This window comes from Ahaetulla prasina, chromosome 17 (assembly GCF_028640845.1).
Source record: "Ahaetulla prasina isolate Xishuangbanna chromosome 17, ASM2864084v1, whole genome shotgun sequence".
Classification (NCBI taxonomy): Eukaryota; Metazoa; Chordata; class Lepidosauria; order Squamata; family Colubridae; genus Ahaetulla; species Ahaetulla prasina.
In genome coordinates, this window is record NC_080555.1 from 12,780,348 (window position 1) to 12,804,913 (window position 24,566).

At 42.8% G+C, this 24,566-nt stretch overlaps 1 protein-coding gene across 1 annotated transcript in view; it reads right to left on the minus strand.

The window, feature by feature from the left end:
* Positions 1-5,293: 5,293 nt before the first annotated feature.
* Positions 5,294-24,566, minus strand: part of LOC131186838 (T-lymphocyte surface antigen Ly-9-like) — a 37,793-nt gene continuing 18,520 nt past the window's right edge. Inside the window, exons 3-5 of the mRNA XM_058160764.1 lie at positions 12,889-13,005; positions 10,533-10,595; positions 5,294-5,463 (exon numbers count right to left, since the gene is read on the minus strand). Coding sequence (XP_058016747.1) covers positions 5,294-5,463; positions 10,533-10,595; positions 12,889-13,005 — 350 coding nt within the window. The remainder of the gene's footprint in view (positions 5,464-10,532; positions 10,596-12,888; positions 13,006-24,566) is intronic.

Here is a 24,566-nt window from a genome sequence, read left to right on the forward strand (position 1 = left end):
TTTAATTTTGAAAGCAGGACACGGAGAAGGTGAGTATTTGTTTAGCTTCCTCAAGGAAAGGTACCTACCTTCAGGATTTTGGAAGCAGGACCCGGAGACGGTGAGTATTTGTTGAAATTCTTCCAGGAAAGGCACCTACCTTCATGATTTTGGCAGCAGGATCCAGAGATGGTGAGCATTCCAAGAGCTTCCTCCAGGAAAGGACCTACGTTCAGGATTTAGGAAGCAGGACCCGGAGATGGTGAGTATTCATAGAGATTCGTACAGGAAAGGCACCTACCTTCAGGATTTTGGAAGCAGAACCCCTAGATGGTGAGTATTCATAGAGATTCCTCCAGGAAAGGCACCTACCTTCAGGATTTTTGAAACAGTACCTGGAGATGGTGAGTATTCCAAGAGCTTCCTCCAGAAAAGGCACCTACCTTCAGGATTTGGAAGGAGGACCCAGAGATGCTGAGTATTCATCGAGCTTCCTCCAGGAAAGGAACCTACCTTCAGCATTTTGGAACTAGGACCTAGAGATGGTGAGTATTCTTACAGATTCCTCCAGGAAAGGCACCTACGTTCATGATTTTAGAAGCAGGATCCGGAGATGGTGAGTATTCCAAGAGCTTCCTGCAGGAAAGGCACCTTCCTTCATGATTTTAGAAGCAGGATCCGGAGAATGTGAGTATTCATTGAGCTTCCTCCAGGAAAAGCACCTATGTTCATGATTTTGAAAGCAGGAAGCGGAGATGGTGAGTATTTGTCGAGCTTCCTACAGAAAAGGCACCTACCTTTATGATTGTGAAAGCAGGACCCAAAGATTGTGATTATTCATCAAGCTTCCTCCAGGAAAGGCACCTACCTTCATGATTTTAGAAGCAGGATCCGGAGATTGTGAGTATTCCAAGAGCTTCCTCCAGAAAAGGCACCTACCTTTTTAATTTTGAAAGCAGGACACGGAGAAGGTGAGTATTTGTTTAGCTTCCTCAAGGAAAGGTACCTACCTTCAGGATTTTGGAAGCAGGACCCGGAGACGGTGAGTATTTGTTGAAGTTCTTCCAGGAAAGGCACCTACCTTCATGATTTTGGCAGCAGGATCCAGAGATGGTGAGTATTCCAAGAGCTTCCTCCAGGAAAGGACCTACGTTCAGGATTTAGGAAGCAGGACCCGGAGATGGTGAGTATTTGTCGAGCTTCCTACAGGAAAATCACCTGCCATTATGATTGTGAAAGCAGGACCCGGAGACGGTGAGTATATTTAGAGTTTCCTCCAGGAAAAGTACCTACCTTCAGGATTTTGGTAGCAGGACCCGGAGATGGTGAGTATTCCTAAAGATTCCTCCAGGAAAGGCACCTATGGTCATGATTTTGAAAGCAGGACAGGGAGTTGGTGAGTATTCGTTGAGCTTCCTACAGGAAGGTCACCTACCTTTATGATTGTGAAAGCAGGACAAGGAGACGGTGAGTATTCGTCGAGCTTCCTCCAGGAAAGGTACCTACCTTCATGATTTTGGAAGCAGGACCTGGAGATGGTGAGTATTCATCGAGCTTCGTACAGGAAAGACGCCTACCTTTATGATTGTGAAAGCAGGACCCAGAGATGGTGAGTATTCATCGAGCTTCCTCCAGGAAAGGCACCTACTTCATGATTTTGGAAGCAGGACCTAGAGATGGTGAGTATTCCTACAGATTCCTCCAGGAAAGGCACATATGTTCATGATTTTGAAAGTAGGACGCGGAGATGGAGTATATTCGTAGAGCTTCCTCTAGAAAAGAAACATACCTTCAGGATTTTGGAAGCAGAACCCGGAGAGAGTGCATATTCCTATAGCTTCCTCCAGGAAAGGCACCTACCTTCAGGATTTTGGAAACAAAAACTGAAGGTAGGTGCCTTTCCTATAGGAAGCTCGATGAATACTCACCATCTCAAGGTCCTGCTTCCAAAATCCTGAAGGTAGGTGCCTTTCCTGCAGGAAGTTTTTTTTTTTAATTTGTTTTTGTCACAACAGTATACACAAACAATTTTCATAGATAAAACAACATATTTTGTAGAAAATATATACATATATGTAAAAAAATATGGATCAACTATATCAATTTGATATGATGAAGCGAACAATAGGACAGGAACAATAGGCACTTTTGTGCTCTTATGCACGCCCCTTATAGCCCTCTTAGGAATGGGGTGAGGTCAATAGTACACAGTTTTTGGTTTAAGATTTGGGGATTTTGAGTATAGACTATGGAGTCAGGTAATGAGTTCCAAGCATTAACAACTCTGTTACAGAAGTCATATTTTCTGCAATCAAGTTTGAAGTGGTTGACATTTAGCTTGAATCTATTTTTTGCTCTTGTAATATTGCGATTGAAGTTGAAGTAGTCTTTTATAGGAAGGATATTGCAATAGATGATTTTGTGTGTTAAACACCGGTCATGTCGAAGTCGATGGAGTTGTAAGTTTTCTAATCCCAGGATTTCGAGTCTGTTGGTATATGGCATTTTGTTGTTTTCGGAGGAGTGAAGAACTCTTCTAGTAAAATATTTCTGGACTCTTTCTATTGTATTTATGTCAGAGATATCGTATGGGTCCCAGACGGATGAGCTGTATTCAAGAATAGGTCTGGCAAATGTTTTGTATGCTCTAGTTAGTAGTGTAGAGTTTTTAGAAAAGAAGCTGCGTAAAATTAGGTTTACAACTCTTAGGGCTTTTTTCGCTATGTAGTTGCAGTGAGCTTTGGCATTAAGGTCATTTGATATGAGAACTCCAAGATCTTTAACAGGGTGGGGGTCATCAGTTAGGTAATGTCCATCAAGTTTGTACTTGATGTTAGGGTTCTTTTTTTCAATATGTAATACTGAGCATTTGCTGGTTGAGATTTGGAGTTGCCAAGTTTTAGACCAATCGGAAATTGTCAAGGTCTTCTTGAAGGGTCGAAGTATTATTAGTGGTATTAAATAGTTTGACAACGTCAGCAAAGAGAACACAATAACTTGAGATGAGGTTGCAGAGATCATTTATGTATAGTATGAAGAGTGTTGGTCCAAGAACACTACCTTGGGGAACGCCACTTTTGACAGGAACAGGATTTGATATAGCGTTGCCAATTTTGACCACTTGTTGTTTGTTTGACAGGAAGGCATTTATCCAATTGTGAAGAGGTCCCAAAATGCCATAGGATTTTAGTTTGAGGAGTAGTTTATCATGTACTACTGAATCAAAAGCTTTGCAGAAGTCTATGTAGATTGCATCTATTGCTTTTCCTTGATCAAGGTTGGTAGTCCGTATGTTTTTCAAGTGGAGAAGTTGTAGATTAGAAGACATTTTTTTTCTGAAAACAAATTGTTTATTAGAGAGAAGGTTGTTTGTTTCAAGATGGAGTGTAATGGATTGATTTATGATGGATTCCATTACTTTGCATGAGATACTTTGAGATATGATATGAGATACATTCCATTACTTTGCAAGGACATTGCAATAGATGATTCTATGAGTTAAACACATCATTACCTGTAATGATGGCTTATTGTGCATCTTCCTTATGATTAAACTACTTGAAACAGCAACTGGAGGACTTTGGGCTCATAACTAGCTGATTGTAACTCATAGTCTTGCAGTTGGCAAGGAAAGTCCTAGTCGTGCAATGCGAATGGCAGTTGTGGTTATGACTTTTGACCTATAAGGAATCGGTGGTGATTTCTCCCTCTTCAATTCACAGGACAGCCGTCTTATTGACTTTTGGGCCAATAAACCAAAAGAGAATAACTTCTATTCCTGCAATAGGTTTTGTGAGTTCTACTTCGGCAACATGCGTGACCTCTGGCTGAGCGACTTGTTGCCTATTCCCAGGAGAGGGTGAGTCCTTTCCCTGCAATATGCAGGACAGGCAGCTGAGCAGATCAACGGTTGAGTTTTGGCCAGATGACTTCCTTTCTGGCAATAGGCATGGTGAGTTCCTGTCCTGCAAGATAACACTGAGTGAGCCAATCAGAAGGAGAAGGTGAGTTCAATTCTTACAATTCTCACAACAGTCTGCTTAGTGACTTAGGACCAATAACCAAGAAAGGGTGTCTTCTCCTCCTGCTATAGGCATGGTCAGTTCTTACTCCTGGAATGCTCACAAGAGGCGGCTGTGTCACCTTGGGCCAATCCCCAGGCAATGGTGAGTTCTAGTCCTCCAATAGGCACCAAAGCCTTCCTTCCTTCCTTCCTTCCTTCCTTCCTTCCTTCCTTCCTTCCTTCCTTCCTTCCTTCCCTCCCTCCCTCCCTCCCTCCCTCCCTCCCTCCCTCCCTCCCTCCGTCCCTCCTTGTTTCTTCCTCTCTCTCCTTTCTTCCTCCCCTTGGAGAAGGCCATCTCAGTGACCTTAGCCCAACCATTTTTTCTCAGCCCTAGAAAGGAGGCAATGGCAAACCACTTCTGGAAACCTTACCTGGACATGTTCAGACAGTCTTCGAGAACTGGACCCGACTGAACGGAAGGAAAAAAGAGCAACGGATGACGAAGATGGAAGGGACCCTCTTCAGCGCATCACGTCCTGGCTGAGACCACAGTGAGGCTGGGCAGAGGCCCCTTCGACCCCCAAGCAGACCAACGACCCCCATTGCACAATCTGAAGTCAGCGACTGAAGTGGGACCACAGCCCTTTCACCGGGCGATTGCTGACTGAGCCACAACCACTTGATGCTGCCCCGTATCATCTGACAAGCGTAGAGTCCCCACAAGCCATGAATACGAACCGAACTAATCCAGGCATTCTGGCTGGGAATTCTGGGAGTTGAAGTCCCCACATCTCAAAAATCACCAAGTTGGACATTTGAGACTCTAGAGGTCTGCAGGGAGCTGACTTTCCCCAACAGAATAAGCAAAATAAAAAAGGAAGAAACACACCATGAGGATCCAGGAGACCCACTGAAGATATGGTAAACCATGGACTCCTGGCACCGCACTCCATTTCCCAATGACCTGACCGGTGCACAGAAGAAGTCTACCTGGACTCGTCTCAACTGGGTTCATAATTTATTCCTAATAAATGTGCCACCACAAATCATGATGTCCAGTTACTTCTGAGCCCCCTTCATTCTGGCTGCCATCCATCCACCCACTGGGCACACCTCAAAATTTCATGGTGCCCTCTTCTCTATTTGAGCTTCCTCTTGCGTCCTCTGCTCCATGCTGAGTCCCCCTGCTCACTGTCAGCAATTTCACAGACGGTGATGCGCAGTTTTTCCAAGCACCACTTCTTCAGATTCGGGGGTCCCTCTCCTTCCCTGCCTTGACCCCCAGGGTGCCCTGCTGTTTGTGCACCTCACTCAGGAAATGTCCAGTTCCTGCTCCATGGAGGGCAGCTGGTGGACGTACGCCTGGAGGGTGGAGTTGGTGCCTGGAGGGTTGGATCCGAACTCGGACTGGCCAGGACAAGATACACAGGCAATTGGTCCCTGTCTTCTTCTGGAGAGGACGTCTGGACCTCTCTGGACGTCTGGAGGAGAATGGGGAGAATGGGGAGTGACCTATCTTAATTAATTAATTAAGAACCAGTTGTAATTAATTAGTAGTAGACAAGCACTTAAATATATGCCAGGAAGGTATGGCAGCAGCCAAAAAAGCCAATGGAATCCTAAGCTGCATAAGTAGAGGGATAGAATCAAGATCCCATGAAGTTCTAATAATTTTTCATCTCGCAGAATCATAGTGTCCTAGTCACTTTAGGCCATTGCCTCTCAAGCTTGACCACTTGAAAATTGACGGACTTCAGCTCCCAGAATTCCCCAGCCGGTATGCTTTAATTCACCTTCATTCATGAGTATGCTTTTAAGATGGATGGACTTCAGTCCCAGAATTCCACAGTGAACATGCCTTCAAATGGGTGGAGTGATTCTGGGAGTTGAATTTGTACACAAGCTTGAGAAACACTCCGTAGGACAAGAAGAAGCTGCAATATTGTGACATTAGCCATAAGAGGGCACTGGCTACCAGGCTGAGCTACCAACAACCTTCCACTCCAGTTACAGCTGTTGAGCTGCTGCCAAAATCCAGGAAGCAGCAGAAAGATTTAAACTCCCACGATTCCTTCTAAACCAGCCCATCTTGAGAAATGCCGGAATAAAGGAATTAAGGAACTTCCTGATGAAGTTCCTTCTCTTTTCTGTCCCCTTTTTGTGCCCATCTCCTGCGTTGGCTGAACCTCTTCAGAGCGTTGGATGTTTTCTCCAAAAAGGAAGACAATCTTCCCGTCACCACAAATCTTCGGGATTTATTTTATTTTTATTTATTGAATTTATTGGCCACCCATCTTACCACAAGGAAATTCTAGCTATTTTTAGCCTGGGTTGCGGGGGGGCAGAGAAAAGAGAACTCGGGTGCCCAAAGTAGCTTTCTCTGGATCAAACCAAGCCTTGTGTAGAAGTTGTAGAAGTGAATAAATAGAACACATGGCCTGGAGCTGCCTGCCGATGGTTGGATTTCAGCTCCCATCATCCCAGACAAGATTGACCCCAAATGTTGGTGGAGACCAAATGGCCTCTGTCTGCTTGAAACAGAATGGAAGGGGCCTTGGAGGTCTTCTAGTCCAGCCCGCTGCCGAAGCAGGAGACCCTGTACTATTCCAGACAGTCTCTTCTTCAAAACCTCCAGTGATTTTCTGGAGGGAAGCCATTGCATTCATTAATTGAACAAGGCACAACAAGGTTTGGCTTGCTCTGCAGGTGACCCAGAGCCTGAAGGGAGGCGAGATCCAGGGGAAAAGGACCCTCCTGGACCCTCCAGGCCCCATCTGGCTCAGTTGAGTTGCCCAACCGTTTCAGGGATGGGTCTGTTCTTGCAGGAAACTTTCTGCCTATCTGGAAATCCACCCCAAAGTCAAAGGCTGCCCCATAACTCCCACAATCCCCGGCCAGCCTTTGTGCAAAATAGGCCACCACAGCCTCTGATTTCAGAGTTTCCCAAGATTCTTGAGTTAGGATTTGCATCCAAGGAATCTTTCCCAAGTTCTCTCTGAGTTTACTAAAATCAGCTCTTTTAAAATCTAAGACTCTGGTATCATTATGTTCTATTGCAGTGATGGCTAACCTGTTCCGGACTCAGTGTCCAAAGCATGCAAGCACGCACATGAATGCGGGTGTGTGTGCTCAAACCCCCAAAATGCAATCTGCGTGCACCCCCCCCCACAATATACACACATGGCCCTGCACACACCCTATTCCCCGTGCATGTGCATGTGGCCCCTGCGCATGAGCACATGACGCCCCCCTGCACACACTCTGCCTCCAGTGCCTGCATGGCAGAGACCCTAAAACCAGCTGATCAGTGGGAGCCCTGTGTGCATGTGCAGTGGAGCTGAACTGGGGCCACCTCTGGCTCACGTGCCATAGGTTCTCCATCACAGTTCTACTGCTTGTGTTTGTGTTATGTTGAATTCCTGTATGACATGGTCACTCTCACCCAAGGTTCCTGCAGTTTCAACTCCCTCTATCACGTCTTCTCTGTTTGTAAGAATTAAGTCCTGTATGGCTGTTCCTCTAGTTCCCCCCTCTTATCTTTTGGACAACAAAGTTGTCAGCTAGGTTGGTTAGCAATCTATTTGATTTCTCATTTGATGCATAATTAATCTTCCAATTGATGTCAGGGTAATTGAAGTCCCCCATTACTATTGTAGTGTGTTTATTTTTTATTTATTTTGTCAAACACGTACTAAACAGTATAAGCATAAGTATAAGCATGAAATAAACACACAAATTGAATACAACAAAAGGGAACATTAGGACAGGAACGATAGACATGCTGGTGCTCTTATGCACGCCCCTTACAGACCTCTTAGGAATGGGGTGAGGTCAACAGTAGATAGTCTTTGGTTAAAGCTTTCGGGATTTTGGGATGAGACCACAGAGTCAGTTAGTGCATTCCAGGCATTAACAACTCTGTTACTGAAGTCATATTTTCTACAATCAAGATTGGAGCGGTTCACTTTAAGTTTGAATCTATTGTGTGCTCGTGTATTGTTATGGTTGAAGCTGAAGTAGTCTTCGACAGGAAGGATGTCAGGGTAATTGAAGTCCCCCATTACTATTGTAGTGTGTTTCCTACATATATTTGTTAGTTGGTTATCAAAAAGGACATCAATTTTTTCTGCTTGGTTGGGTGGCCTATAATTTACTCCTATGTCCTGCGCAGACTAATATTTTCCAAATTACATCCTCATTTGATGGAGTGTTCTTATATTGTGCAAATACAATCCTTGCTGCTGTCAGTATTTACAAAAATAAATACAATAACCGTCCAGCCTTATACCCTACAAAAATATTTCTGGTTTCAGATCTATATGTTGCTTAATGTTGCAACACCCCCAATTTCTCGCAGCCACCAGTTTCCTTTGCTGGATGGGTTGCTCTAGGCCAGGGGTCTGCAAACTTGGCTCTTTTAAGACTTGTGGACTTCAACTCTGGGAGTTAAAGTCCACAAGTCTTAAAAGAGCCAAGTTTGCAGAGCCCTGCTCTAGGTCTTTTATCCTCTGCCAGACGGGCCCTGGAAGGGCCGCGGGGCTAGCAGGAGGCGGAGGGAGGGCGCTGCTGGTCTCGTTGGGGAGAGAATGTTGATCAAGTCCTCCACAAGTCCTCCACCTGGGGCAGGTCCCTGGGGAACGCTGCCTGGTTCGAAGGATGCAGGGGGAGGGCTGTGGTAGTTGGCTGCCTCAAGTTTGCTAGGCCCTGGGCTCTGCGATGCCTGGCTGCCCCTTGAACCAGGCTGCCTAGTTTGGAATATGGGTCTAGACCAAGGGTCTGCAAACTTGGCTCCTTTAAGACTTGTGGACAGCAAAGCTGGCTGAGGAACTCTGGGAGTTGAAGTCCACAAGTCTTAAAGGAGCCAGGTTTGCAAATCCTTGGTCTAGGCAATTACTGAATATATTGTGACCCACTGGTTCACTGCCCCATTCACTGCCTCGTTCCCCATGGGCCAACCACAGTCATTACATCCACCAATCACTTCTATTCATTTTGTTTTGAGAACCAGCCGATCACGCTGTGGCATCTGCTTTGGGTGTCCTTGAGAAGGAGAGCTGGCACATGGGAACCAACGATGCTTGGAGGTTATTCCCCCCACCCTTGCCTTTCAATCCACCCCCCCCCCCCACATTCTTTATCAAGCTGTGAGCAAAGAGGAATATAGGTGAAAGTTTGAGTCTATAAGGATTTGCCTCTCCTCTCTCCTCCAGTAAGCAGAATTCTTGAAACAAGCATCATTTCAAAAGGAACTTTTATTGGGAGATAGTGATAGCAAGAAAAACAAGGCCGGATCTGAAATTCCCGCATGTGGCTTGCTGCATTGTACTGCATATACCTCGTTGCTTCAGAAACCTACACCACCGAGCTGAAGGCCTGCCTACCAGCAAAGATGGGAAAGAAAAAGAACGAAAACACATCAAGGAAGCCCTCAGAATGTGTGGCTATCCCAAGTGGGCCTTCATCAAATCTCAAAAAAGACCTTACAGGAGCTCCTCCATAACAGACAAGAGAACAATAAAGGAAGCAACATTGTCATTCCATAAATTGCAGGCATATCGGAAAAGCTCAGGAGGACCTTCAGCCAACATAACATACTTGCACACTTCAAACCCAAGAGTACACTAAGGCAGAAGTTTGTCTGCCCCAAAGATAAAACACCCAGTCAAATTCTGAGCAATGTGGTATATGCAGTATAATGCAGTGAGCCATGTGCAGATCCGTACATTGGGGAAACAAAACAACCACTTCATAAACACATGGCACAACAGAGGAGAAAAAACACATCAGGACTAGATTCAGCAGTCCACCTACATTTAAAAGACAAAGGCCACTCTTTGGAAGACAGCAAAGTCCACAGTTTGGACAGAAAGGACTGCTGGTTTGAAAGAGGAGTCAAAAGTTGCCTTTTTTTCTAAAGTCTCAGCATCTTTTTTGTAATGTGGCAGCCCCTCAAATATTGGAAGGTTCTATCATGTCGCCCCTGGTCCTTCTCTTCACTAGACCAGCGAGGCCCAGTTCCTGCAACCATTCATCATATGTTTTAGCTTCCAGTGCTCTTCTCTGCACTCTTTCAAGACTCTCATCATTTTTTTATAGTGTGGTGACCAAAACTGGATGCAGTACTCTAGGTGTGTTCTTACTAAGGCTTTATAGAGTGGTAGTAGTACCTCCCTTGGTCTTGATTGTATCCCTCTGTTAACGCAGTTTAGGATTGTGTTGGCATTTTTGGCTGCCATCACACATTGCTGGCTCATATTTAGCTGATTGTTCATAAGACTCCAAGATCCCTTTCACAGTCACAGCTTTTAAGGGGAGGCAGGAGAGGCAATGGGGTGGCCATAGGGAAACAACATGCTTTGTGCCCCTCACACTAGGCAAAATGGGAATAGAACTTGTTGGATGGACTACAGAAGCTCCCTTGTTCCAAAGATTTGTCTTGAAAGCCAAGAGGAAGTCCATGGGCATCTGAAGTGAAGGGCGGGAGGGAGATTCATTTCTGGAGTCCATCAGTTTCAGCCAATGTGGGTCTGGGAAAGCTGTGGGGCCTGACCTTGGGTAGTGGTGATGGGTTCCTCTGGCAGGTATCGGACTCGAAGCCTCTCTCCTCCAACTGCTGGGAAGAAAACCAAGGAGACTTTTGAGCTTTAGGAGACGGAAGGAAGAAAAGGTAGAGGTCCAAGGGGCTGCCAGGTGGAACAGGACAGATGGTGCAGAAGGAGGAGGAGGAGTTTGGCCACAGCAATTATTTATTTATTTGGAATAGAATAGAATAGAATAGAATAGAATAGAATAGAATAGAATAGAATAGAATTTTTTATTGGCCAAGTGTGATTGGACACACAAGGAATTTGTCTTGGTGCATATGCTCTCAGTGTACATAAAAGAAAAGATACCTTCATCAAGGTACAACATTTACAACACAATTGATGGTCAATATATCAATATAAATCATAAGGATTGCCAGCAACAAAGTTGCAGTCATACAGTCATAAGTGGAAAGAGATTGGTGATGGGAACTATGAGAAGATTAATAGTAGTGCAGATTCAGTAAATAGTTTGACAGCGTTGAGGGAATTATTTGTTTAGCAGAGTGATGGCCTTCGGGTAAAAACTGTTCTTGTGTCTAGTTGTTCTGGTGTGCAGTGCTCTATAGCATCCTTTTGAGGGTAGGAGTTGAAATAGTTTATGTCCTGGATGTGAGGGATCCATGTCTTCCTACTACTGTGAAGGAGGTGGGCTCGAAGTGGAACTCTATGTTGAACCTAAGGATTGACTGAGATGGCTGAGATGACAGAGGCTTTGTGTTGTGGAGGTACTTGGGATCATTCTGAACCTGTAGATCCTGAGAAAAAGAGAAGATGCCCTGGGCTCTTTACTGAGCTATCTGTGAATTCAACCCTAGAACTACTGGTTGGCCAGAGTGATCAGAAAGGGGCTAGGGGGCTGGAGGCAGGTGATGATAAATACTCTCCAACCTTCCCTTTCAGAGATGCTGAGATGGTGGCTGGGCCACAGTCAGACAGAGACCAGGACAAAACAGAATATTAGGCCCTCTAAGCCAAGAGTCAGAATGGGGTGTGGGACAGAAACCACATCAGTCATGCACCGATGACCTTTGGTGAGACCAGATGGATGGAGGGCAACTATCCTGTTTCTACTGGATCACTTGGCATCTTCAATTCTAAGGCTATTCTCCTGGACTGACCAGGAGGCATCATGGGATCATTTTTGTCCATATTAGAAATCAACAGACTTATATTGCGAGATCCTGTTCTCTGGGCTTCAAACCTTCTACCAGGAACTGAAGCTATGGACCTCTGCACTTAGCTCAGATGATTAGATAGGAACCGTCAGCTTTAGGAGCTGTCCATGTCTTGGTGGTCAATGGCTCTGCAGCAAGACATACATGGAATCCACGAGAGGGAGAGACTTAAGTCTTGGAGGATGGGATTTCTCCAAGGGGGTATGGATATCAAGTAAACCCTGATACATTGGGGTATGGGATGGCATTTGGCATCTGTGCCTTTTTGCAGACCGACCTGGCATTCAGCAGCTGGGGGGACCAGGAAAGCTGAAGCTCTGATGACCAGGCCTTGCAAGTGAGCACAAGGGGCAGGATTGTGGCATGGGTACTAAACCTGAAACCCTCAACCCTGGGTCCTAGGTTGCCATAAGGTCTGTTTAATTCCAATACCTACTTGGTGTCAGCCTCCGCTTGCTCCAGTTTATTGCTTTCTTGCTAAGAGTTAATTGCTTTATTGCTGTTCTATTATAGTGGGTAATATATCCCTGATTTAGGTCTAGCGTGCTACAGCTGTCATAGTGATGGGGTGGGGGGAGAAACTGCCTGCTGAAGGAGAAACGAAACTCGTCTCAGAAATGAAACTTAAAGTGAATGGTTTCCAGTCTGGGCATACGAGAGGGATGGAACCATCTGAAGATGCATCCCACGTGCCACCTAAGAGGAACGTGGATTGGACAAGACTGACTGGACTACCGGGGGCGGGAGGGCTTGATGCTTAATTCTTCTATGTGTAATCCACGCCTGTTACCTCAGAGCTTGCTTTCACTTTGTTGCATTCAGTTCATACTCAGTAAAAGTACCTTTCTCTACAAACAATGGAGTTGGGGTTTTTCTTTCTTGAATATTGAAAGGAGGCATTCCTGACATTAAGCAAGCTCTTAACCTGACACCTGGTCTGTTTCTAGGTCTGGCAATGCAAGGCAAGGCAAGGCAAGGCAATGCCAAGGCCACATGTTCAGCAGCTCTGAAGTGTCTATTCGCTATTCTTTTTTTAGTGCAAAGACAATTCCACCCAGTTCCTCTGGATAACCCATTATCCATCAATAGCTGGAAAAGAGAACGGAAGAGTCGATCTTCTTAGAAATCATCCTTAGGAGGGTACCTTTCTTGGTTTTCATCACCAGAATGAGTCCCAAACAGCCAAGAAGGAGAAGACTTCCTACTTTGCTAAGGCACAGCAGGGCCCAGAGAGGCAGCCTGTAGAAGTTCTTGGTCTGACCTGTGAAAAAGAGCCACAGAGCCTGTTAATCATTTTCAGCAAACACCAGAGAAAGGAGACTTCATGGCCCCCTAGCAGCAGAAGAGCCACCAGACCTACGTAGAAACCGAGTCCTTCTCCTGGGGCTCAAAAGGAAGATCTGTCCCACTAGAGAGACCTAAGGCTCCCACCAAGCCTCAGGCAGACCAGGCCGCCTGAAAAATACATCTGGAGGACACTTGAGTGTCATTCAAAATACCCCTGTCAGCTGTCCAGCTGGAGGGGATAGGGAGGGGGGAATAGAGATAGCTGGGGTTTGGTAGTTAAAATAAAATAGTTTCCCATGGGAACCAAGAACATCCCAACAAGTGGCTGGAGAGAGGAGGAAAGAAGTTATCTAGCAACCGGACAGCACCTCTATTGGACAATGTGACTGTCAGGCTACCTCCGACGGTAAATAGGAAAGAAATCACCTTGACTCCATTTGGAATGAAAACAAGTACTTTTACTTTTACAGTCTTGGTGGCAGCCAAGCAAAGCTGGAACTGAGACAAAATATGGCTAACATATCATATCCCCCCAATTGTCCCTCCTCCTCCAGGAGGTCAGGCTGGTCTGGTCCAATGCCAACTCCTTCACGGCCCCTCGTGGTAATCTTCTTCCACAGGTCTCTGGATGTCAGTCAATTTAGGAATGAAGTGTCGGTTAGAAAAGCGCGCGCTGATAACACTCAATAGTTAATCATCCCTCCCCCCTGTTATGTCAGCCGACACACATAATAGGCTCCTTTCCCTCACCCTGGACGGAGGCATGATACATCTCATTTCCTTAACAGTTTATAATACAGAAATAAACATTTTACATTCTATCTACTGATATAATGATTCAAAACTATATGAAGATTGGAGTGGAGGCTGACAGTGACTGATAACTCCAAAGTTTCCTGGGGTTTGTGAAAGCAAACCCACAAAAATGATTTTAAAAGTAAAAAAAAACATTGCGTGCCACAGCTGATCACCCCCACGTGCGCACTGTTCTACTTACCCCATGCCTCCTTTTGGCATGCACTGTGCACGCACATCACATTTGGTGTGTGGTGCGCACTGTGCATGTGCGTTTGCGATATAAAAACAATAAAAAAAGAGAGACCAGGAAACCCCCCAAGATTACTCCAACAGGTGGCAGGTCTGTCCCGGCCATGGGAAGAGATTGCCATGGACTCTATTGTGGAGCTCCCTGACAGCAGGGGAAACACAGTCATTTGAACCATCAACCACCACTCTACATGGGTGGGTCTGGTTGTTCGTGCCTGACAATTCATGGATCCTACAGTTCAGGGTAATTTGGCTACATTCTCCCAAATTAATTAATTAATACCTCACACTTAGAAACTAACAACCTACTCTCCAACAAATAATTTGGTTTCAGGAAAAAGTTATCATGTAACTTACAACTTCTCCACTGCAAAAACATATGGACTTCAAATCTAGATCAAGGCAAATCAATAGATGCAATCTACATAGACTTCTGCAAAGCTTTTGTCTTAGTAGTACACGATAAACTTCTCCTAAAACTAACATCCTAAAGCATCTCAGGACCCCTCCACAAATGGATATCTGCTTTTCTGTCTAACAGACAACAAGTGGTCAAAATTGGCAATGCTTTATCAAATCCTGTTCCTGTCAAGAGTGGGGTTCCTCAAGGCAGCGTCCTTGGACCAACACTCTTTATACTATACATTAATGATCTTTGTGACCATATCTCAAGTAATTGTGTTCTCTTTGCTGACGATGTCAAACTATTTAACACCACAGACAACACTTCTATCATTCAAAACGACCTTGACCATCTAACCGCTTGGTCTAAAAATTGGCAGCTCCAAATTTCAACCAGCAAATGCTCAGTTTTACATATAGGAAAAAAGAACCCAAAAACTAAGTACATACTAGATGGACATTACCTTACAGACGACCCCCATCCCGTTAAAGACCTTGGAGTTTTCATGTCAAATGATTTAAGTGCCAAAGCCCACTGCAACTACATAGCAAAAAAAGCTCTAAGAGTTGTAAACCTAATTTTGCGTAGCTTCTTTTCCAAAAACACCACACTTCTAACCAGAGCATATAAAACATTTGCTAGACCAATTCTAGAATACAGCTCGCCTGTTTGGAACCCTCACCACATCTCTGACATCAATACAATTGAACGTGTCCAGAAATATTTTACAAGAAGAGTTCTCCATTCCTCTGAAAACAACAAAATACCTTATCCCACCAGACTTGAAATCCTAGGCTTAGAAAACTTGGAACTCCGTCACCTTCGACAAGACCTAAGCTTAACTCACAGAATCATCTATTGTAATGTCCTTCCTGTCAAAGACTACTTCAACTTTAATTGCAATAATACAAGGGCAACCAATAGATTTAAACTTAATGTTAACCGCTTTAATCTAGATTGCAGAAAATATGACTTCTGTAACAGAATCATCAGTGCTTGGAATACTTTACCTGACTCTGTGGTCTTTTCCCATAATCCTAAAAGTTTTATCCAAAAACTTTCTACTATTGACCTCACCCCATTCCTAAGAGGACGATAAGGGGCGTGCATAAGCGCACAAACGTGCCTACCGTTCCTGTCCTATTGTTTTTCTTTTCTTCTTCCTATATAAGCATATATATGCTTATACCTCCTAATATTTACTCATATATATGTTTATATACTATATAATCTTTTTGTATGATGTTGTGACTAAATAAATAAATAAATAAATAAATAAATAAATAAATAAATAAATAAATAAATAAATAAATAAATAAATAAATAAATAAATAAATAAATAAATAAATAATTGGTCAGCTTTGCTGGAAGCCTCTTCTGCATTGCATTGTCTGTAAAGCAATGTGGAGTGGTACCTAAATCTAAGTGCTATTGCTATTGTCTGCAGAGCCAGTTTCTTTTGTTGGAGATGGTCTATATAGGATTCGAAAGAAACTTTGCAAGTGAGTCTTACTCAAAGACAAGGGAAAGATGCAGCCAATGTGTCTCAGTTGTCAATCTCAGGAAATGCTCAGATGCTAAGTGGCTTCAGAGCTGGAAAAAATCCTCAACCAGCTATTTTCTAGTCCTTAATGCCACATATATAATCCGATGGAAATGGAAAACTAAAAGGCTAAATAGAATTTCCAATGCCAGTTTGGAGATTCCTTCCCCTCAACTTGATCAAAAGAAGAAAAATTAAAGGAATATAATTGGTGATGGTAGGAAGTAATGCTTCATGACTGTAATCCATATGTTTGCACAGAATTCTTTGTGGATTGTTGGTTGTAGCCCAACTCAATGAAATTGAGTTTGATACCCCTGCTCAAGTAGGAGACCTTATATCACTCCAGAGAATCTCAGATTCATCTTTGGTCCCACTGCCTCTTTTAAGAAAAAAAAAACTTACCTGCACAAATTTGCTTTAAGGAGACCGTCCTGGATGCCTGGCTAGCAGGGTTTTCTGCTGTGCATGTTGCATTGAGGTCAAGGGAGACAAACTGGATCACAGGGGTAGGACCTGTGCTCTGGGCAGATGAAGTCCATCTGATGTTCGCTCTGTCTTCCCAGATCCCTGTAGAGCAATTCAGCTGCCAGGTTCTGTTTCCAGTCCCCTCAGGAGTGCAGGTCACTTTCAGATCAGAGTCCACCAAACGTACTTAGCAGGAGAGATGGAGAGACACCATTTGTGAAAGACCACAAAATCACAGGAAGGCCAAGGAGGAAGGAGAAGCATCAATAGCATGGATCAATCAATGGTTTTGCTTGAATTAGAGCAGGGAAAATATGTGTCACTCATTTCTCTGACAATGAATTTCTCTCCTCTCACATGTGACACATTGTGAAGGGAGAGGCCACCATGTTGGGGAAGTTTATTTAGAATTTATAGTATACAACTGTGATGTTTTCTTGCATACATGTAACCTACATTATAAACATTATACACATTGGAAAAAAGAATCAGAACACTAAATACAAGCTTGATGGACATAACAAGTCACCCCGTTAAAGACGTTGGAATTTTCATATCCAATGATCTAAGTGCCAAAGCCCACTGCAACTACATCACAAAAAAGGCTTTAAGACTTGTAAACTTAATCTTGTGTAGCTTCTTCTCCAGAAAGATTACACTACTAACCAGAGCATATAAAACATTTGCTAGACCAATTCTTGAATACAGCTCATCTGTCTGGAACCCACACCTCATTTCGGATATTAATACAATTGAGCGTGTCCAGAAATATTTTACAAGAAGAGTTCTCCACTCCTCTGTTTACAGCAAAATACCTTATGCCACCAGACTTGAAATCTTGAGTTTAGAAAATTTAAAACTTCGACATGACCTGCCTTCGACATGACCTGAGTTTAACTCATAGAATCATCTGTTACAATGTCCTTCCTGTTCTCCAACTTAGCAATTTTGAATGGGGTCCAAGTTCCTCCAGAGTTTCATATCTATTCCAGTAATGATTCAAGCTGGAGTCAAGGAAACGAATCATGTTTTGCACCCCAAATTTGTGTCCTGGTTTGAAACTAAAGCTAGAAACATAAGCAAAACAGATAAAACTTACCAGCTGTTAAGAGAACAATTGATAACCACAAGCCGAGTATGCTCTTTTGGGACATGTCGGTGGTTGGTGTTTCAACAAGAAGTGAAGAGAAGTCTAGAGAAACTTCTGCTAAATATACAAGGACAGCCTCTTTGGTTGGAGAGACATCACAGCTGCAAAATTGTGCAGTCCTCTTCTTACTGTGCTTGCAATTTGTTTTGTGCAATTCATTTATTTGTTCAGTTAATATAGAGTAATGTTATTCTTATATTCTGGGCAGTTTACAGAATTAGACCATAAACAATAGCTTCTTGAAGATGCCACAAGTTCTGGTTGTCAAAGTTCTCACTGATGAACCCAACCAAGCCAGGAAGTCGAGATGATCAGATCTCTTTAAGCATAACTTTATTGAGTATTGCATTGCGGTAGAAGATTTGATAAAGTGTACTAAGATCCTGCTAACCTAGCAGTTCAAAAGCATGCAAATGTGAGTAGATAAATAGGTAATCCCCTTGCTTTGTTGCAAAAGCCGAGGTGGCGCAGTGGTTAGAATGCAGGTTCCTTTCGCTGACTGCCGGCTGCCAGCAGTTTGGCAGTTCGAATCTAACCAGGCTCAAGGTTGACTCAGCCTTCCGTCCTTCCTTGGTGGGTAAAATGAGGAGCCAGATTGTTGGGGGCAAGAGGCTGACTCTATAAACCGCTTAGAGAGGGCTGTGAAGTACTGTGAAGCGGTATATAAGTCTAAGGGCTATTGCTATGAGTGACTGGGGTGCAGGATGTGAAGACAACCTGCCCCAGGAGAGAAGTTGGGGTGGGGAAAGTCTGTAGTGGGAGCCTCCCCAAGTTCCATCTTCCCCTGGATGTGGAGCTGGTATTTCTGTTCTGTTGTGGCTTGTACGGTTTTGTATGGTTTGCTTTGGCTTTTCTGGGTTTGTTTGGTAGGAGAGGTAAATGGTGATTTTTTCCCTCTCATGTTGCCCTTGTGGGACTTGTGTGGTCCAAGAGTGGCCACAACATGGAGCAGGAGGGGTGAGGGAAGGACATGTCACTGGCAAATTTCTCCTGATTTAAATGTTTGTAGAGCCCACCAGAAACTGGGTGATACATTTATAGAAAAGAGTTCCCCATGTTTGAGAAGTTATCAAATTCCTGGAAAACTATCAAACCAGAAGTGAGTGCAGAGTCAGTCAGGCGGAGTCTGAAGTTTCCCACGCAAAGTGTTAAGCTAATTTCCCCTGTTCAGCCCCCACCCAGTGCCCCATATCCACCAGTAGCCAATACAATGTCGCAAAGGTATTCGCTTAGGTAACAGGCTGGAACTAGCTGGGAGGGAATCCGTCCTGACGGCCCAGCCCTCCTCCCCAATTCCCATGCGGTGACAGCAAAAGTAAAAGCATTCAAAGCAATCTGCCCCCAGAAGCATCCCTCCTCCCTCCCTTTCAGGGACCCCTGGTGGAGGGGGGGGGAAAGTGGGGGTTGATTGAACAATAATTGACCTCTATCTGATTTTCTTTTCTTTTGCAGGAGCTCCCCACCAATTAAGGGGGAAGGTCTGACTGTCAACCCTGAAGCGAATCTGGTTGAGGCCATCTTGGAGGCTTCAGGGTTGCCACAAGGCAGAAGTGGGGACAGGGAGGGGGGAAAATAGACAATGGGGTTTAGTAGCCAAAACGAAAAGTTTTCCTGTGGGAACCAAGGTCATCCTAGGAGGTGTCTGAGAGAGAGGAGGAGCGGAGTAACCAAGCAACCAGCCAGCATTGTACAATGTGACTGATGAATTGAGGGAAAGGGGAGGACTTTCACTTTTTAACTAGGTGAAAACCACGGGAACTTTCAGAGTCGGTTTTCACCAGTTGTGCCAATATGATGTATCCCATAAAACTATTCTTTGAGGAATCTACCTGGCCTTGGAGTTCTGTTTTCAATGGGCGCATTACATTACCCTTTGGAAAACTGCCAAGAGGGAGGGGCAAGGAAGGGTGGAAGCTATAAGGAGGGGGTGGAGCTCACCGTTCACTTGGGGGGCCTCCATCCCAGGTCTCTCCTCTGGGGTTCAGCGTGATGGACAGAATGCAAGAGCAAGAGAGCAGATAGAAAGGAAAAAGAGATCAGGCAGTGAGAAATCATCCACAATTAACAATGGCAGATTGTTAATTTACTGGAGTACTTAGAAAAGAAAAATTTTATTCCAGCAGCATTTATTTTTCTCGATGCAGAGAAAGCTTTTGATCGATTGCATTGGGATTTTTTATTTAAATTAATAGAAAAGATGCAATTTGGAGATGGTTTTTTAAGAATAATTAAGGCAATTTATGGAGAGCAAACAGCACAGATTATAATCAATGGTAGTTTAACAGAACCTTTTAAGATTGCGAAAGGAACAAGACAGGGATGTCCTTTATCACCATTATTGTTTATTTTAACTCTAGAACCATTATTGGATAAAATACGAGAAGTAAAGGAGATAGAGGGAATTAGAGTTAGACAGTATGAATATAAGTTAAGAGCTTTTGCAGATGATTTGGTGATTACTTTAACAAACCCTATAAATTCTAGTAAATCTTTGTTGGAAATAATTGATCAATATGGGAATGTCTCAGGGTTTAAGGTAAATCAGAAAAGACAAAAGTGATAATAAAAATATGGCCAGACAACAGAAAGAAAAACTAGAGGAAGTAACAGGATTTGAAATTGTAAAGAAGGTTAAGTACTTAGGGGTTTATATTACGTCAAATGTGAAATTGTATAAGAATAACTATGAGGTTTTATGGCAAAAGTTCAGAAGGAGTTGATTGTTTGGAAAAATTGCAATTATCTTTGCTGGGAGAATTGCTGCTATTAAAATGAATGTTTTACCTAGATTTTATTCCTCTTTCAGATGATACCAATAATTAAGAAAGATAAGAATCTTGAGGAATGGCAGAAGGAATTAACAAATTTATATGGGAAGGTAAAAAGCTAGGGTTAAAATGAAAATAATTCAAGATTCTCGGAAAGGGAGGTTTAAAATGCCTAATTTTAAATTATATTATGAAGCAGCTGCTCTCTCTGCAATAAGTGATTGGTTTAATTTAACAGAGGACAGAATTTTGAATATAGAAGGTTATGATTTGCTATATGGATGGCATGCATATTTAATTTATGACAAAAAAGTGGATAAGGCCTTTAAAAATCATGTGCTAAGAAATGCTCTTCATGTGTTTGGAAAAATACTCTTATAAATTAAATTATAAGGTTCCTATATGGGCAAGTCCTAGACATACAGTAGAAAATATAAACATAGAACAGAATCAGGAAATGATTACATATAAAGATCTTTTGTATACTGAAAGAGGTAATTTGCAGTTAAAATCTCTGCAAGTATTAAGAGAGGAAGGGAAAAATTATACTTGGTTTCAATATGAGCAACTACGTGCTAGATGGAAGGGAGATCAGAAAATTGGTATAGAGCAGAATGAGGGAAATTTGATAAAGCAAATTAGAAATCAGTCTCAGGAGCATATAAAGAGATTGTATAATGTGTTACTTGAAATAGATTCTGAAAGGGACTTGGTAAAGGACTGTATGATAAAGTGGGCACAAAATTTTCAGGAGCCAATATTATTGGAAACGTGGGGAAAAATTTGGGTTAGAAATGTTAAATTCACGCAGGCACAGAATCTGAGGGAAAATTTTTATAAAATGTTTTATAGATGGCATCTAGATCCTAAAAAATTATCGTGTATGTATCCAGAAATGCAAGCAAAATGTTGGAGATGTAATTGTGATGATGCTACATATTTTCACATTTGGTGGACTTGTAAGGACATAAAGGCCTTTTGGATAAAAATTTGGTGGATTTTACAAAATGTTTTGAAAAAGAAGATAAAGTTCCTGCCAATTTTTCTTGTTGGGAATTATTACGGATTGTACAGTAATTGAGACTAAATTGATTTTAAATCTAATAACTGCAGCAAGATTACTAATAGGACAATATTGGAAGAAAAAAGAAGTACCAACAATAGAAGAATGGATATTGAAAGTTGCCAATTTGGCTGAGATGGCGAAGATATCAGCCTTTTTGAAAGACAATACGCAAGAAAGATACTTAAAGGAATGGAAAAAATGGATTGACTATATTCAACGTAGATATCAGACTAAGAGTTATCAGACTGTTTTTGAATGATTATGATGTATTATTTTTGATTGTTTTTGGGGGAAGTTAGGAATTGATGATTGTAGGGGTATAATTAAGTTGGAACGAAAGTTTTTTAGCATATGTTTGTTTTATTTTTAACTATACCTTGTGCTCGTTCCGGGAAGTCAGGGGGAGGGGTTGCGAAGGGAGGGGGGAGTAGGGGGGGAAAGGGGGGGAAAAATTTTGTAAAACTTTTTGAATAAAAAAAAAGAAAAAAAAAAAGAAATCATCCATTTCTGGTTTGGTGAAGCCAACTGATTAACAGCCACCAGACCCCATTAACCCTCCTTGAAGCATATCGTGAAGCCTAGTTAATTTTACAATCATTTTCTCAGGTCAAAGCCTCTTTCTCTACTCTTTTACTACAAGCAAATCAAATCCTGTTCCTGTCAAGAGTGGCGTTCCCCAAGGCAGCGTTCTTGGACCAACTCTCTTCATACTATACATAAATGATCTCTGTGACCTTATCTCAACTTATTGTGTTCTCTTTGCTGAGGATGTCAAACTATTTAACACCACCAACAATACTTCTACCCTTCAAAAAGACCTTGACTTTGTATCTGAATGGTCTAAAACTTGGCAACTCCAAATCTCAACCAGCAAATGCTCAGTCTTACATATTGGAAAAAAGAACCTAAACACTAAGTACAAGCTTGATGGACATTACCTTAAAGATGACCCCCATCCTGTTAAAGACCTTGGAGTTTTCATATCCAATGATCTAAGTGCCAAAGCCCACTGCAACGACATCGCAAAAAAGGCTTTAAGAGTTTAAACAGTAGTGGGTTGCTACCGGTTCTCCCCAGTTCGCAAGAACCGGTAATAAACATTTTGAGTAGTTCGGAGAACCAATAGTAAAAATTCTGCCTGGCCCCGCCCCCAATCTATTGCTGCCTCCGAACTCCCAGCTGATCGGCTAGAAGGAAAAAATCAAGACTCACTTGTTGAAGAAGAGAAAACAACAACAACAAGATACTGTCCCTTTAAATTGAGGCTCAGCCAGGAGATCGCTTGGCAAAGAAGAAGGGGAGGCGGGGGGAACGCTATCTTTTTAAATTGACAGAGCGGCTAGAAGCTCCTTTCTGGGTCAGCTGAACAACAAATTGGATAAGAGGAGGAATTCTTATATGGTTCAATGTTTTTGAAGTTTTGAGGTTTGTGCAACATGGGCTTTGTGTTTCTAAAAAGGTTTGGGCGATTTCCATTGTGAATTATCCTGTCTTGAATAAGTTTTCTGCCTGCTTGTAAATGGAGCCGAACTTCCAGCTTCCACTTTCTATGATCTCTACAAAGTTTCCTTTATGCAGCTGGCAGGAATGTGGAATTCCAGGCAGGTTCCTTGCTAGCAGCTTGACTATTCCTTAATTATCTGGGATATTTTATTTGGGAAATAAAGAGGGGGGCGTTTGAGTCCTTCCCAGAACAGATTAGTGGGGTAGGGAGGAAATGGGGATTTTGAAGTAACCTTCTCCTGGAGTGGGGAGGGAATGGGCATTTTAGGCTTGCTGTCAAACATCAGCCATAATGATTGTTTTGGACAATATGCAGGTTGTATTACATGAATGGCTATTTTATATGTGAAATTATGACTGAAACCTATATAGGTTCACATTGTCAGGAAGTTTGTTTTTAGTTTTAGGTTGCTTCTCTCTTTGTTGAGTTTCCATCCATTGCTTCTTGTTTTGCCTTCTGGTGCTTTGGAAAATACTTCCTCCCCCCTTCTTTCTAGCAGCCCCTTAAAAGCCTGTTGCCTATCACACTCTTAGGCAAAGCATGTGAGCCATTTCCTCCTTTCAGTGGTCCATGAAAGTACATCTATAGCAGAGGTCTCTAACCTTGGCCACTTTAAGACTTTAAGACAGCAAAGCTGGCTGAGGAATTCTGGGAGTTAAAGTGGCCAAGTTTGGAGAACACTGATCTATAGTATGTAGATAATAAAGTTGCAAAAAGGTGAACAATATTTTTGCAGAACTATAGATACATTGAGGCTGGGTGTGACAAGGAATGGCTGGGATGGGAGGGGCAGGCGAGGTACCTCTTGACATGAGAGACATTGAGTTGGCCATGCCTACCCAGTCATATGACCATCAAGCCACACCCACTGTCACATGACCATCAAGCCAGGCCCACAAAATAAGCCACACCCACAGAACCGATAGCAAAAAAATTTAGAACCCACCCCTGGTTGTAAACCTAATCGAAGCTTCTTCTCCAGAAACACTGCTAACCAGAGCTTATAAAACATTTGCTAGACCAATTCTTGAATACAGCTCACCTGTCTGGAACCCATATCACATTTCAGACATCAATACAATTGAATGTGTCCAGAAATATTTTACAAGAAGAGTTCTCCACTCCTCTGAATACAACAAAATATCTTATGCCACCAGACTTGAAATCTTGAATTTAGAAAACTTAGAACTTCGCCGCCTTTGACAAGACCTGTGCTTAACTTATAGAATCATCTAAGCAATGTCCTTCCTGTTGAAGACTATTTCAGCTTCAATCATAACAATAGAAGAACAAACAATAGATTTAAACTCAACATTAACCGTTTCAATCTTGATTGCAGAAAAAATATGACTTCTGTAACAGAGTTATTAATACTTGGAACACACTACCTGACTCTGTGGTCTCTTCTCAAAATCCCCAAATCTTTAACCAAAAAGTCTCTATTATTGACCTCACCCCATTCCTAAGAGGTCAGGCGTGCATAGACAGCGTGCCTACCGTTCCTGTCCTATTGATTCCTTTCATTATATCCAATTAATATAATCCAATTAATATAGTTATTACATACTTATACTCACTTATATGCT